Genomic DNA, 14,522 nt, shown 5'->3' on the forward strand with positions numbered 1-14,522 from the left:
CTGTAGTTGTGGGTTCTTCCAGAGCTGCCTTTGCTTTATTTCAAATACAAACTTAAAGTTTTGGCTTTTGTTGGGGTGCTTCAATTTTGAGCCTAAAGCAAAACCACACTTGTGTATGCAAGTACCCACTGGTTTGTGCTTCAGTTCTTTTAAGATCCAATTCTTTTAATCCAAGTGCTTTGTGGACCAAAATCCCAGTGTTATTCCTAATCAATTAGAATGGCTTGGAGATAATGGGAAGGAGAAATGTGGGGGGAAAGGACATCGGGAGCATGATTGTTTTCTGTACAGAATTAGGGCAGACATAGGATTTTTTGGTATGAATGTTTTCATGCTGGACCTTTATGCTTCTCTGTTTTTCTTGGCAAAGAAAGACCTAACACATACAGTCTCTACATTTCCCCCCTCTAGACTGGCCTGTATTCAATGAAGTTGACAACTTGGTTCATCATGATCATGAAGGCCTTGATAATCAGAGGGTAAGTGTTTCTCCCAAGGACCAAACAGAAATGACTATGCCAATTGTGTGTACCATTTAAACATAGGACTGCCTCAGTTATGTACAAAGTGTGGGGTGGGGTATGCAGATATATGACAGCCATAGAGCTCTTGCCATGGCCCACTGCCTGTCTTTCTGAAGACTTCCTTGATTTGATTACAGACACACAAGAGCAAACATATCCATGCCTGGTTTTAGCCTAATGTTCTCTTCAGAACACTGAAAGGTTTAGCCAGTGTAAAAAACCTCTTTTTATAGCCCTTGCAATGTAGAATGGCATCGAACTCTCATACTTGAATAGAATATTCGATCTGATCAAATATCTTAATCTCTGAAGAGGTTTTGTTGAAGTTTCCAGCAATATGGTCGCAAGTAGGTGGCTTGATCTGCTACTACCTCTTCTCTCTCCCTGCCCAAGTTTAAATATTTTCTAATATTTTACATATTATACTTCAGTTTTCACCACTTGTGTAACTAGTATTGTGAGCTGATTTGATGGTATCTTGCTGCTGGATCTATTTTTAAAGGCAGTAACAGGCAACCTGTGGCCCTCCAGGTGTTAATGGACTACAATATGCCCCTAGCCATTTGCCATGTTGGCTATGGCTGATGGGAGTGGAAATCCAATATCTAGAAGGACCACAGGTTTCCTGTCCTGATTTAAGGTATGTTTTTGGTTCAAGCCAGGGCTCTAAAAGCATGAGGATTCAGTAAAGAAAGCACAAAGGTGTGACATAGCAGTCCTGGAATGACACAGCTCAGTCTCTCAAAGATAACTGTTTCTGTTTTGCATGTAAGGAGATCAAAGAAAGAATTGACCCTATGTCATTTTTTTTCTTCATAGGACTGTGAAAATGGAGGTGATAGTGGATACCCCAGTGAAAAGAGGAGTGAACAGGAAGACATGGATCACAAAGTAACACCTTTTATTCCTGTTTGATATGCCCTACTTCAATTATGTTTTCTTTCTTTACAATCTGTTTGGCATCATTGAACTGTGAGCAGAATGAGTAGACAATATCAGAAACCCCAGTGCGCCTTCAATTGTTTTAAAATCCATTTATATTCTTGAATAATAATTAGTTTTGAATACTAATTATGGATCTCATGGAGGAGTACAGTCAGTGAAGTTATTTTAAAAACAATTTAAACTATGAAAACAATTTAAGCACTTTAAACTGATAAAAACATTTTAAGGTCAACAAAATAAAACCCATAATCTGACAAATCAGTGACCAGCCAGATTTAAACATATAACGTTTCTCCTCATTTAATTTTTGCCCTGAGAACTTTTTGAGTGACTTCACCATCGATTTTAAAATTCTGTAAATCATTTGTGATTTTGTGTTTTGCTTTAATGTAGGGTCATTCCAATGGTATCCGAAGACATGAAAATGATGAAGACAGTTTGGGCAGTTCTGCAAGGGTAAATAAGACAGAAACGCTCTGAAGACAATATCTGACTTGTGTTGGTTTGCTTCTCTCACACTTATCCAACTCTATTTTTCTTGGAGCTATTTTTCTTTCAGTTGCTAAATACTGTTTCTCATGACTCACATCTCTTTTTCCATCACTTTTTAATTCTTTCCCCCCTCAATTAGAGAAATGCTGTTGTAAATAAACTCTCTTCAACTACTAAAACCAGTCCCTGGAACAAACGGGTGATTCTGCATGAATTCCTTCATTAGATGGATTTGTTTTCTTCCTGCTGGTAGATTTTGCTTTTGTTCTGTTCTGCTGCTGTTTATATGGCTTGAATGTTTCTCTGAAAAACACCCTGGCCTTGGAGCTTGCTAGTATGTCTTGCTACTGCTACTTCTTTTGTTCTACAAAGCAAACAGTGTGGACTTCCATGCCATTACTATGTATTTTACTTATTTTCAAATGTTTCATTATTTCATGTCCATTTATTTCAGCATTAGGTTTAAAAATTCAGCTCATTGTGGATGATAAGAAAGATGATCTTGATGTTCTGTGGAATTCTCCTTAGCTACAAACGTCTGTGAAATAAATATGCTATATAAACATATATTTGAGGACCTTAGCATTCAAATTGCAGACCCATTTTGTTTGGTTCTCAACAAGAATTAGGAACAACTTAAAATGACAACATTTGTCTTTGAAATTGCCTTGAAAGTCCCCATGCACCCATCTTTGCTGGAGGGGGCACTTTGGGATAATATTATTGATACCTATGCCAAGTTTAAGTTTGAGACGAAGCAAGGGCCATAAAGAGAACAGCATACTTTTACATCTTGATATTACCTGATGTCTGGAGTGTTTAATCAGAAATGGTTTTAATTATTCTCCAGGATTGTTTTTAGGGCTCTAGTCCATATCTCTTAAGCATGTAGCTGGCTCAGGACTCTTTTCACATGCTTGTATGTACAGATGCTCTTCAGCACTTAGCTTGATTAAGGCCTGGAAATATGCTGTGACTTCTGCTGTGATTTTAGTATATTAATATGTGAAGGCTGTCTGTTTAAGGGAACAGCTGCACAATTATTAAAGGCTTTACTTTTTTTGTTAAATAAGCATGGAAGTAATGTATCCTGGAGTAGGGATGAATAGACATTAGGGTGACAGATGTACTTTGCTTTTTACTAAACCCCCAGCATCCACTGGTGCCTTGGCCAAAAGACCTTCCTTTAGAGTTGAAGAATTCTGATTCTTAATAAGACACCCACAAAGCTCCTCAACCTTTAACCATTGTGCAGAAGAGAGAATATCAGGTGGAGCTTGTCACACAGGCTATATGTGGCAAATATCAGCATGCTACACTATTAAAGGTGCAGAAGCCTTTCCCTCCTTTGCATTTGGCTGTTATCATGATTGCCTATTTAGCTTTATATTTCCAAATTATTGAAGCTATTAAAAGCAGGCCCTAGAGGATGCGTCTCTCCCCATGGAGATCCATATGTTTTATATCCTGCTGATAGGGAACCAGTGTTGCCTGTCTTGCTAGCCTTTTGCTCTGGCCACAAAAGTAGTAACTAGGAGTTTGAATGTGGGTGCAATCTACCTGTTCCCCAAAACAGGAAATTCTACATGTGGAGAATGAATTACAGCAGGGATGGGAACTCTGTGGCCCTCCAGATGTTGTAGAGAACAGCAACTTCCAGCAGTTTGCACCACTGAATGTACTAGCTGGGGCTGGTGGGACTTGCAGTTCAACAACATCTGAAGGGCAACACAGCTCCTATGCCTGAGTTACAGTGTGATCCTCTGTGTGTCTAATTTAGATGTAAGCTCCACAGTTCATAAGGACTAACTCCCAGGTAAAATATGTGTATATGCTGCCTGAAAGTTTTAAGTTTTGTTTCGATTCCTTTGTTACTCAGAACCAATGTTGCTCAGAATCATAGCTTGAGAAGGCTTTCTCAGTTCTGGATGGCAGTGTGGTGTTGATAGAATGACACACTTCTTTTCTTTTTTTCCCTTTAAATATACATTTCAAAGTCAAGTCACCGATGCATTCACCCTATTTTAGGTCAGTGTGGAGAAATGGAATCTCTACAACGCGGCCAGAGTTCACATTCACAGACCCTCCTGTGTTGCGGTGGAAGTGCAGAGGCTCAATGCCTTGGAGCTTGAGAAGAAAATTGGGAAATCCATCCTTGGGAAGGTTTGAGCACCACAGTCTCTTGCGTTTGGCAGGCTCCAACCAACATCCGAGTTGGTGACTCACCCTCCAGAAAGAATGAGGGGTTCTTATACAGGGCTCATCTCTTTCCTTAAAAATAGGGCAGGGCTGGTCGTGGGTCCAGAAAAAAGTGACCATGTTGTGTATGCAACCATTAATTCTTAGCCTTTGTCAACAGTGCTTTTTACCACTACTGGCTCTTCAACATTTGTGGAGTTTTACTATAGCAATCCTATACCACCATTATTACCACCCATGAAGCTAATAGCACTGTTAAGGGATGGAGGATTTAGGTCTTAGAAAAAGCAGGGGAGGTAAGATAGTAGAAAACTGTAGAAGAAAGAGCATATTCCACCAAGTAGTAGAAGTAATAGTGGAGTGGGGGAGCATGTAGCATCCCCCCCCCCCATATTTAGATGTTGGGTAGAGCTGTACCATATGTTTTCTTTGGAATAAGTTATTTAAGGAACAAAAGTCTGCTTGTAATACCGCCTTGCCTCGCAAGGAGAAAAGCAGGTATAAATAAGGATGATAATGATCATAATAATGCTTGTACCTTCTTTCAAGTCATGCTCAGTAAGATTGCAGCATGTGGTCCTTCTCAACATGAGTGGCCTGGGAGAACAATCTCAATTGTCAGTCTGTTAAGAATCTGAGGATGCTGCAGCAGATCTTCCTATTTAACTCTAGCAGCAGCAAAAACTGGGAACTTCTCTTTCCCATTGCAGAGAAGACTGAACAGCTGAACTGTTCTTATGCCTAGGATCAGTGGCAGATAATAAATCCAGTTTTTTGTCTGATGTTTAAAGGAACTTTCTGAGGTGTTCAGTATCCCTGTCAGCCTTTTGTACTTTATTATTATATCAGTTACAGAACATATATGGTACAGCTCTACTTAATATGCAGACAAAGGCTGTATGCTGAGCTTTACTTCCTACACTCTGCACTATCTGCTTCCTCCACTTGGTGGACTGTGTTGTGTTGTTTTCAGTTTAAGAAGTCTTGCTTCCCCAGTCTTAAAAGCAACCCTTGTTGTTGTTGATTTTCCCTTGCCATAAAAGTCTCTTTTCAGGATACAGACAAACATACAGAGAGAAAACAATATATTGCTTTTATGATGTAAGGTGTCCCTGTGAATGAGCCACCCTGCCTTTGCACTTCAGGTGACACCCACACCTGCTTCCAAGGAAACAACTGGTTTTATCACCATTTTTGCTTCCCCTCATCCAGTGCTTCCTCCTGGTAGACGTTTTTGATGTTGTTTAAAGTGACATTTGTATGATGGTTTATTTAAATAACTGTTCATTTAAAAACACACACAATTCAATCAGTTAATTTATTTTTAATGCTAAAAAGTTAATTGTGGCATCACAAGCACCTAATCAGTTGGAGCTGAGCACCAAACCCCCCTTGATTTGAATTGCACTTCTTCACCCTGAACTAAGTCTTCAGGTGAGAAGTCTGTGTGTGGCAACCAAGCAGATGCACCTGTCAGTGTGGAGTAATTCCTCTTAACTGTGCGCATACATGCCAGCACTGGCTCGATCAGACTGGGTTAGTTAAACTATCCAAAAGTTTCAGTTTTCCAATCTGCATCTGTAAAACAAGAGTTGTTGAGGGTGAGATAGAGTGCATGCTTAGAGCTCAGTTCTATATCACTTTTGCCCCAACTGGAAGAGAAGAAACCAGAGAGGGCATCTATACTTAAATCTCTTTGTGAATCTACTCCTTCAATGCACCTTGCACACTCAAGGGGAAACGGTTGCTTAAGTGTTTCTTTGAGCAAAGCCTAATGCAGGGTTGGGGGGGGGTATTAGCCTGTCCAGAGACAATGGTTTATCATTTCCACAATCTTTTATTGGGTTCTAGCCAGGCTGGGTTGGGCTGATGAGAGTTGTAAGACAAAGTACTGTATCTGAAAGGCCATGTATTTCACCCTTGAACTAGTGAGAGGTCTACCTGTATTTGATGTTGTGTCATTGCTAAAGCAGGTATGGCCTGGACCAGAGTCCATCTACAAGCAGATATAAATAACAATAAAATAATTTTTAAAGTTTGGTGGAGCTGAGTCCATAAGTGGCCATAAGGCTGATCTTAATTTTAATCATTTTCTTCTCCGATTTTCTCTCTCTCCTTTCTCACGTAGGTTCATTTAGCCATGGTTCGATACCATGAAGCTGGCCGTTTCTGTGAGAAAGACAAGGAGTGGGATGAAGAATCAGCAATTTTCCACCTGGAGCATGCAGCTGACTGTGGAGAGTTGGAAGCCATTGTTGGGCTAGGACTCATGTACTCTCAGCTGCCACACCACATTCTTTCTGAGGTCACACTAAAAGTAAGCAGCACAGGAATAAAGTTGATAGACATTCGCTGTAACTCCTTGCAGCCTTCTTTCTATGCTTCTACATTTATGTTCTTGTGTTAAAGCAGAAACAGATTTTTTCCCCATATCCACTTGGAAACATAAGAAGGTGCCTTAGACCAAAGGAAATAATAATCCACCTATATATTCTGCACTGGTCAGGCCTCATCTGGAGTACTACATTCAGTTCTGGGTGTCTCGTTTTAAGAAGAATGTAGACAAGCTGGAGCAGGTTCAGGGAAGGGCAAGAAGATGATAAGAGATAAGGAGAACAAACATATGAGGAAAAGTTGAGCCTGTTCAACCTGGTGAAGAGAAGGTTGAGGAGTGACATGATTGCACTCTTTAAATATCTAAAGGGCCGTCACAGAGAGGAGAGTGTCCCAGAGGGTAGAACCAGATCTAATAATAATAATAATAATTATAATTATAATTATTATTATTATTATTATTATTACCCCGCTCTTCAGCCAGGACTATCAGAGCGGCTTACAATTTGTAAATTAGACATAATAGTTTCAAGCAGGAATTTCTTGGTGGTAAGAGTGGTTCAGCAATGGCACAAATTGCCTAGAGAGATGTTAGGGTCTCCTCTGTATGTCTTCAAAAAGAGGCTGGAAGGCTACCCATGGGATGCTGTAGCTGACTGGACTCAATGGCCTATGGAGCCCCTTCCTAGCCTAATATTGACAGTTGACTGGCAGCAGCTTTCCAGAGTTTGAAAGAGTTTCAGTTGGTTTCCAGACACACCTGGAGATGCCAGGGATTGAACCTGGGACCTTTTTCATGCAAAGCATATGCTTTGCCACTGAGCTATGGCCCCTTCCCACCTAACACATTTTCTGCATATCTAAAAATGTGAAGTGCAAATGAGAAAAGTTAATGTTTAGCAAAAACATTTATTGGTATACATTTTTCAGGTAACCCAACAGATGCAGAATCTTTTCCTGGCCACTTCTTCTCTCTCTCTCTCTCTCTCTCTCTCTCTCTCTCTCTCTCTTGAAGTATGAACAGATAGCATGGTGATTAGAATAGTTAAATGAGTTGAGAAATGGTTAGAGTTGAGAAACTGGCTAGCACCACCCTGTCTGAAGATTGTGGAATAGGGCCAGGTTGAAAGCAATAACAAATGACACAATTTATTAAAATAAAGGCACTGTGGCCAGACATAATACGTGGACTTCTGGTCTCAGTGGTCCTCTTGACAACCATGTCTCCATCAACTTCCTGTGCCATGAGTGCCCTATCACCAGGGATAGCCCTGTTTTTTGCAGCGTGTGGCAGCTGTCTCATGCAGCAAAAGCACCAGTTTTTTAGTTGCTTGTTATTTTAGTGCCAAGAGAGGGGCTTATCGGATTTATCTGCCCGTGAAAGCTAAATGACTTCACAATGACTTGGGTGAGCAGCTGGCATTGTTCATTGCTCTGACTCAGGCAACAAAAATGTTTGTCTGCAATCACATCTTGCACTAAAGTGATCTTAAATAGTATTTCAGAAGGTTAAGATACCAAACAGTAATCTTGCTGTGCTAAGTCATCCTTTTCATACTAGCAGATATAGGAATGTCTTACTAGATAAGAAAGCTCTTTTTTTCTTGTTTTTTGTAGGACATCGAAGAGAATAGAATCAAAGGGTTTGATTATTTATGCAGAGCAGCAGCAGCTGGAGACCGGCCTTCCATGATCCTTGTTGCAAGAGCATATGATACAGGCCTTAACCTTGCTCCTGACAGGTATTGCATTGTTGGGGATGCTGCCTGGCCCTTCCTTGGTTAGCCAGTTTGGAGGGTTTATTGTCCAGGATGATCAGCTGATGTTTTTTCAATGGGAATCAACAACCGAGGAGGGTCTCTTGGTAGCTGGAAATCTCTCCTGAATTTCTTTCCTTGAGTAATATCTCAAGGGCTGCATGCTAATAGTAGGCAGAGCTGTAGCCAACAGTAAATGTGGCCAGAACTACAAGTGTTCAAGAGGAGAAATGGCTTTGTTCTCTTCCTCCTCCTCCCTGCCTGCTTGGGTTGCTTGGGGAGCACAGATCTCTTTTGTCAGAGGTCTGAAAAGGAGAGGGCTTTTGAAATTATGCCAGGGATCACTAGTTGGGCACCCCTACTTTACTGATAGCCTGGAATTTCCACATCCTTGCAAAATAATATTGTTTGTTAGGGACATGAACCCATTTGGTATTTTGTTGTTAGGGATGGAAGTTAAGTCAATCTGTTTGTAAGTACTCATGTACATACAAACATTTTTTTAAAATGTTAATTACTCAAATAAAATGCCTAATTTAATAATTTATAAACCACTTGACAGAGTTTTAGTTTAGACCATTAATTCAAGTCTTGTGAATGTAACCAGCTTCCTACAGGTTTTGGTGGGTTGAATGTCAAAATTCAAGAGTTTGCAAGCAGCTCTGAACAAAAGCCTTTACCCAGTAACACTCCTGGAATTTTTCATGTTTGCTTTTTCTTCTTTAATTACTCAGAGATCGAGACTGGAAGGAAGCTCTGTGTTGGTACAACGCAGCATTGAACATGACAGATTATGATGAAGGAGGGGAATATGATGGAACACAGGATGAACCCCGCTATCTCCTCCTGGCAAGAGAAGCAGAGATGCTGATGAGTGGAGGGTTTAATCTGGACAAGGATCCACAGAGATCAGGTATGGTGCTAACGTGTAGTCATTCATCTGGCTGGGGATGATGGGATCTATAGTCCAATACAGGCAGCAGGCTGTGGCTTGTTCTGAATCTGTGTGAGAAGAATGGACCTTGTCTTTGCTGTCTCTCAATGTGGCCCCTTCCATCCCACTGTCTGTCCCAGGTGAGCTGTACACAGAAGCTGCCGAAGCTGCTATGCAAGCCATGAAGGGCAGGCTGGCCAACCAATATTACCAGAAGGCGGAAGAAGCCTGGGCCATGATGGAGGAGTGAAACTTGAAAAGAAGTTGTTTACTTGTATATATCAGACTGATTTTTAAAAGATTCTTATTTTGTTTGTGGCAAAGAGGGTGGGGGGGGGGGGGAAGAAAGAGAAAATAATCTTTTTATGTATTGTTAACTTGTGTTTTTCATATGATGATTTTTCTAACTCTGTTCCAACTGAAAGATGAACAGAAATGGTAAAATGTACTGTTACTGGCATTTCAGAGCTGTAGTATCAACTGCTGTAAAACTATTTGTAAAATAGTTTAACCAGGGACAGAAGAAATAAAATTGATGTCTGTTTAAATTGCATCTTCATGGTAAAGGGACAACTAAAGGTTACTTGAGGTACCCTTCTGACTTCCGTCCCAGCCTCGCTATGTTACAAATGCAGATGTTCTACTCATTGTTGAAACAGTTGCTTGTTCCATAGAAGACATAGTCAAGATGATCTGGAATGTGAGGCAGGAGAAGGAAGCCTTTCTGTCCCCAAAACACTTGAATCTTTGAATTGAATCACTGGAAATAGGAACGCTTCTGTCCTAACACCAGGCTGGCACTTCCTACCCTCCTGACTGGATTTATGGTGATGCTACTCATTCCCAGTTTATCCCCCAAAGCAAAGGGACATGGTTTGACATTCAAGGCACCATGTAGAACAGCCCTCTTGTAAACTGTAATGCCTTGGAATCCATATTTGAAAGTACCCTGTTAATCTCTTGTATGAGAAGGAGGCAAGAAACTCATCTGGCATCAGATGAGGCTGAAAGCTTTCCTCTTGATTACTTAACAATTCCAAAACTTTGGAGAGTAAAGAGATCTTGTTCTTCCAAACAAGTGTCATCCTGTGTGGTTATAGTCCTAGAAGAGGAGCCTAACATATGCAATAGTTTCCTTCAGTTCCTAATGAACAAGAGAACTGGAATAATGAGGAACTGAATTCTGCCCCTGACATTTTGAAAAAACAACAGCATTGCCATAACACTAATCTGTTCTGAGAAGTGATCCTAGGTGTTTATGTAGAGCCCTGGTTAAAGCAAATTATTGTGTTGGCTTTCTTGGCTGTTGGCCATCTGGAATTCTGGCAAGGCCATGCTGAGAAAAAGCAAACACTGGTTGCGGATTTCCCTTAATCCTCCTTGTTGGTGTGTTCTCCAGAAAATAAGTACATTTCTCCTTATATTTCTCCATTATCTTTCCAGTAGTCGTGAGAAGGAGAAAGTAGAGTTGGTAAGAATGATGCAAGTATAGCAAATAAGATGCTATGTTAGTGCAGCAAGACCGATGGAATTCAAAAATATAGAGAGAATTACAGCAGAGCCCCTTAGCACTGTTGAGGCCTTTGCACAGTTAGCTGGAGTGAATGGGAAATTCGGTCTCATTTGATAAGTACTGTGTTATTTAGGAGTCCCTTCAACAAAGGCATTTTGCACGTTTGCTTCTTGGGGGTTTATCCATTGTTACTCCTTGTTTGCTGCTGCTGGGAACCTAGGAACTGTCACCCTCGTCGCTCCCTGTTTTTGACAGGTTCTATTCTTGGGTGGGAAGGATTTTATTTTCTGGTTTGATCATGCTCAGATCTGTGTATATTTTTGTAGCGAAACAATAGAGTTTAAGAACAAGGAAACGAGTCACTAAAACTTGCAGCAAAGAAAGCCAACAGAATCAAAACCAATTAATAGATGTAATTCATGACTAACCTACTAGCTGAGTCGAATAGAATATAATGAAACAGCTAGAGACGGCAAATAAGAAGCTTTAAATACATGTTAGTATTTAAAAACCTTAACGGTACAGTACTATGCCTGTGGACACTCAGGCAAGTTAGCATCATGGTTACATTTTGCTATTTAAACAAATTCTCATATAAAGTTGGGAGACATATGTTAAAAATGGCCAATCCTACTACTCACCCATACTTGGAAGGAGGTCCAGTTGGATCCACTGAGATTTACTCCTAGCTGGATATGCTCAGGATTAGGTTGCAACTCTTCCGATCACATCCTGCAAGACAGTACTGTAGTCTTGCTTGCTCATCTATGCAATTAAGGCTTCTGCCTCCATAATAGCATCTTTTTATGTACTCACTTCAATTATGCTAGTGACACTTCTATTAAGTTGCCCTATATGGTATTTAAAAGATAACTATATCTCTAGATGGACAGGCATGATCCCTTAAAAATCAAGATCTTCAGACCTGGTTCTTGGGGTGGTGAAGACAGATGATGGTGTGGTTCATTTGTAGCTCGATGATACCACTTTATAACAGGTGAAAGCTCACACAGTTGAATGTTCCTCCATTCAAACTGAACGCTATGATGGGGAAAACAGTAAACGTCAGAGACAAAGCTAGGGCTAGATCCTGTCCCTGTGATATCTAGATTCTTATGGCCTAATATTTTAGCATTAGAAGCACCTGGCTGCAACTCAAGAGGTGCATGCATTTTGTGTCCTCTCTATTTAAGAACAAAGCCTATGGCTTTTCTGGTCCTAATCATCTCCCCAGACTACGTTGGGACTTTAACTTTACAATGGCCCAATAGTTCATACATTATTTGATAAATATTTAGGTTTGTGGGTGTCCACAATCAGTTTTTTTTGTCAGACTGTTAATTCTTTTTTTGCTGCAGTTTGCAAAGGGTTGCACCCTTGAAGAGGTTACAGCAATTTAGATGTACACATCTACTACCTCTCTGTCCATAGAAACATATACTTCTGCCTGTTACTAGATGTTGACAACGTTAATCCATGTCAAGAGTCACTATATAACCAATTTGCATTGCAGGCGTTTCATTTATTGCATCTGTGGCTTTTTTGCAGATTGCACTTGCTTTTGCTGGACTGACGAATGAGCCTGAAATGTGCTGCTGCGCTCTTATTTCTCGCTACCATTGCATCATATTAAGGCCTTTTGGAAGTATATTTTTACAGTAAGGCTGTATCTGCATTGCAGAAATAATGCAGTGTGACATCGCTTTAATTGCTATGGCTCAGTGCTATGGAATCCTGGGATTTGTAGTGTGTTGTAGCACCAGATATCTCAGAAAACTATACATCCCAGAAATCGATAACATCAAGCCATGGCAGTTAAAGCTGTGTCAAACTGCATTATTTCTGCAGTATATATATAGCCTAAGAGACACTGAGGGCGAATGATTGTTACTCACAAGTACTTAGATCTTGTGAACTCCTTACAGATTTGCTGTAGTCATTGCAAAGGATCAAATCCTCACCAGCCCAAAAGGCCTCAGTCCCTGTATGATGTTTACATTATCCTGTGCAAAGGAGGAAGCACAGAAATGCTGTGATGCATACATTTCCAATAAATATTTGAACATGACATTTCTTCTAAGCTTGCACTTTTTTCCCTTCATCAGTGTGGACTTATTTATTGCTCTGGTTGATCAGCCTCGGTGCATAGGTGAAAGCATCTGTATTTCTCATTGTAAAAATATGCTTCATGCATATGGGGCCCATTCACACACTTATGGCACTCTGATTCCACTTTACCCATCATAGTCTGTCCTCTTGGACCCAGCAATTGGCACCTTAGAGAAATCTCAGCCAAAGAGCTCCAGCACCTCACCAACTACAAATCCCAGGATCCCACATCATAGAACCATGGCAGCTAAAGTTAGAGAATAAACAACTTTAACCCAGTTGACCCTCGGGCATAAAAAGAGGCATGAAGGGGTGTCACACTGAGGATGGAGAAAGCTTGTTTTCTGTTGCTCCAGAGAATAGGGCATGGAGCAATGCGTGCTAACTACAGGAGAAGAGATTCCAGCTCAACATTAGGAGGAACTTCCTGGCAGTAAGGGCTGTTAGATAGTGGAACACACTCCTTACTCAGAGCGTAGTGGAGTCTCTCCATCCTTGGAGGTCTTTAAACAGAGGCTGGATGGCCATCTGTCAATGGGGATGCTTTGATTGAGAGTTCCTGCATGGCAGAATGCGGCTGGGCTGGATCAGGGCCCTTCTTGGGGTCTCTTCCAACTCTAGGATTCTATGATTCTAAGTCTCCGTTTTCACAAGGGTGTGTATGTTCAGAACGGATCCCCCACGAAAACGGAGGGCCAACTGTATTTACTCTTTAGGATCTTGTCTAGTTCCTTTATAGCTGCCCTTTCCATTCCTAATCTTCTGATTTCTTGACTGCAGTTTCCATTCTGACCAATGTTTGACCCAAGGTACAGGGACCCTTTTCACTACACTCATCCCTCCATATTTGCGGCTTTGATTATTCACGGATTTGATTAATACGTTCTTCCTAGGCATATCTAGGTCCTCCATTGCAACTCTGTGGTCAACTTTAACTGAAAGTCGCATTGAAAGACCTAGAGATTCCTAAAGAGAATACTCTACTAGGCCTTTGTAGCTCCTCCAGCGCAACTCTATGGTCAGTGTCTATCGGACGTTGACCACAGAGTTGCAACGGAGGACCTAGATATCCCTAGAGAGGTGCCCTCTCAGGTTAAAAACCATAGTGTTTGTGTTATTTGTGGTTTTTCCATATTCATGGTGTCTTGTGCCCCTAACCCTAGCAAATATGGAGGGACAAGGGTATTTTGATTTCTTCAGCAACCATATATATACACACACACAAACACACACACACCATACTCTCTTCCATGCCAGCGTTCTCTGAAGATGCCAGCCACAGATGCTGGCGAAACATCAGGAATAAACTTTTCTAGGACATGGCCTCATAGCCCCCCAAAAACATGAAGAACTATGGATGTCGGCCGCGAAACCCTTCAACTTCAGATTAGGCAATGGGTCGCTGAGTAAATAGATACCCTGAGGAGGCCTTGCTATTCAACACAGAGATTAGCATGTATATATTCATGTATAAGTCTAGAGATTCAGGTTAAAAAATTGTCCCAAAAAACTGAGTGCACTTATCCATGGGTCAATGTCAGTACTGTATTTGAACGCATGTGTGTGTGTGTGTGTGTGTGTGTGTGTGTATATATATATATATATATATATATATATAATACTTTGTATATATAATTATATGTGTGTGTGTATATATATGTGTATACATAACTGTGTAATATGTGTGTATATACATACACACACACACACACATA

The 14,522-nt window shown here is 40.7% G+C and overlaps 1 protein-coding gene across 3 annotated transcripts in view; it reads left to right on the top strand.

Moving 5' to 3' along the window:
* The window catches only part of EEF2K (eukaryotic elongation factor 2 kinase), a 38,161-nt gene extending 25,395 nt beyond the window's left edge, over nt 1-12,766 (top strand). For 2 of the 3 annotated variants that reach the window (XM_089476757.1, XM_089476758.1), the window contains 8 exons: nt 412-479; nt 1,344-1,415; nt 1,863-1,925; nt 3,990-4,124; nt 6,289-6,477; nt 8,112-8,236; nt 8,986-9,164; nt 9,326-12,766. In XM_089476757.1, coding sequence (XP_089332883.1) covers nt 412-479; nt 1,344-1,415; nt 1,863-1,925; nt 3,990-4,124; nt 6,289-6,477; nt 8,112-8,236; nt 8,986-9,164; nt 9,326-9,435 — 941 coding nt within the window. In that variant the 3' untranslated portion in view covers nt 9,436-12,766. The remainder of the gene's footprint in view (nt 1-411; nt 480-1,343; nt 1,416-1,862; nt 1,926-3,989; nt 4,125-6,288; nt 6,478-8,111; nt 8,237-8,985; nt 9,165-9,325) is intronic. The other variant, XM_089476759.1, reaches the window with a different exon arrangement.
* The last annotated feature ends 1,756 nt before the right edge of the window (nt 12,767-14,522 follow it).

This window comes from Sceloporus occidentalis, unplaced genomic scaffold, assembly GCF_023333645.1.
Source record: "Sceloporus occidentalis isolate IW3139 unplaced genomic scaffold, rSceOcc1.0.p SCAF_10, whole genome shotgun sequence".
Lineage (NCBI taxonomy): Eukaryota > Metazoa > Chordata > Lepidosauria > Squamata > Phrynosomatidae > Sceloporus > Sceloporus occidentalis.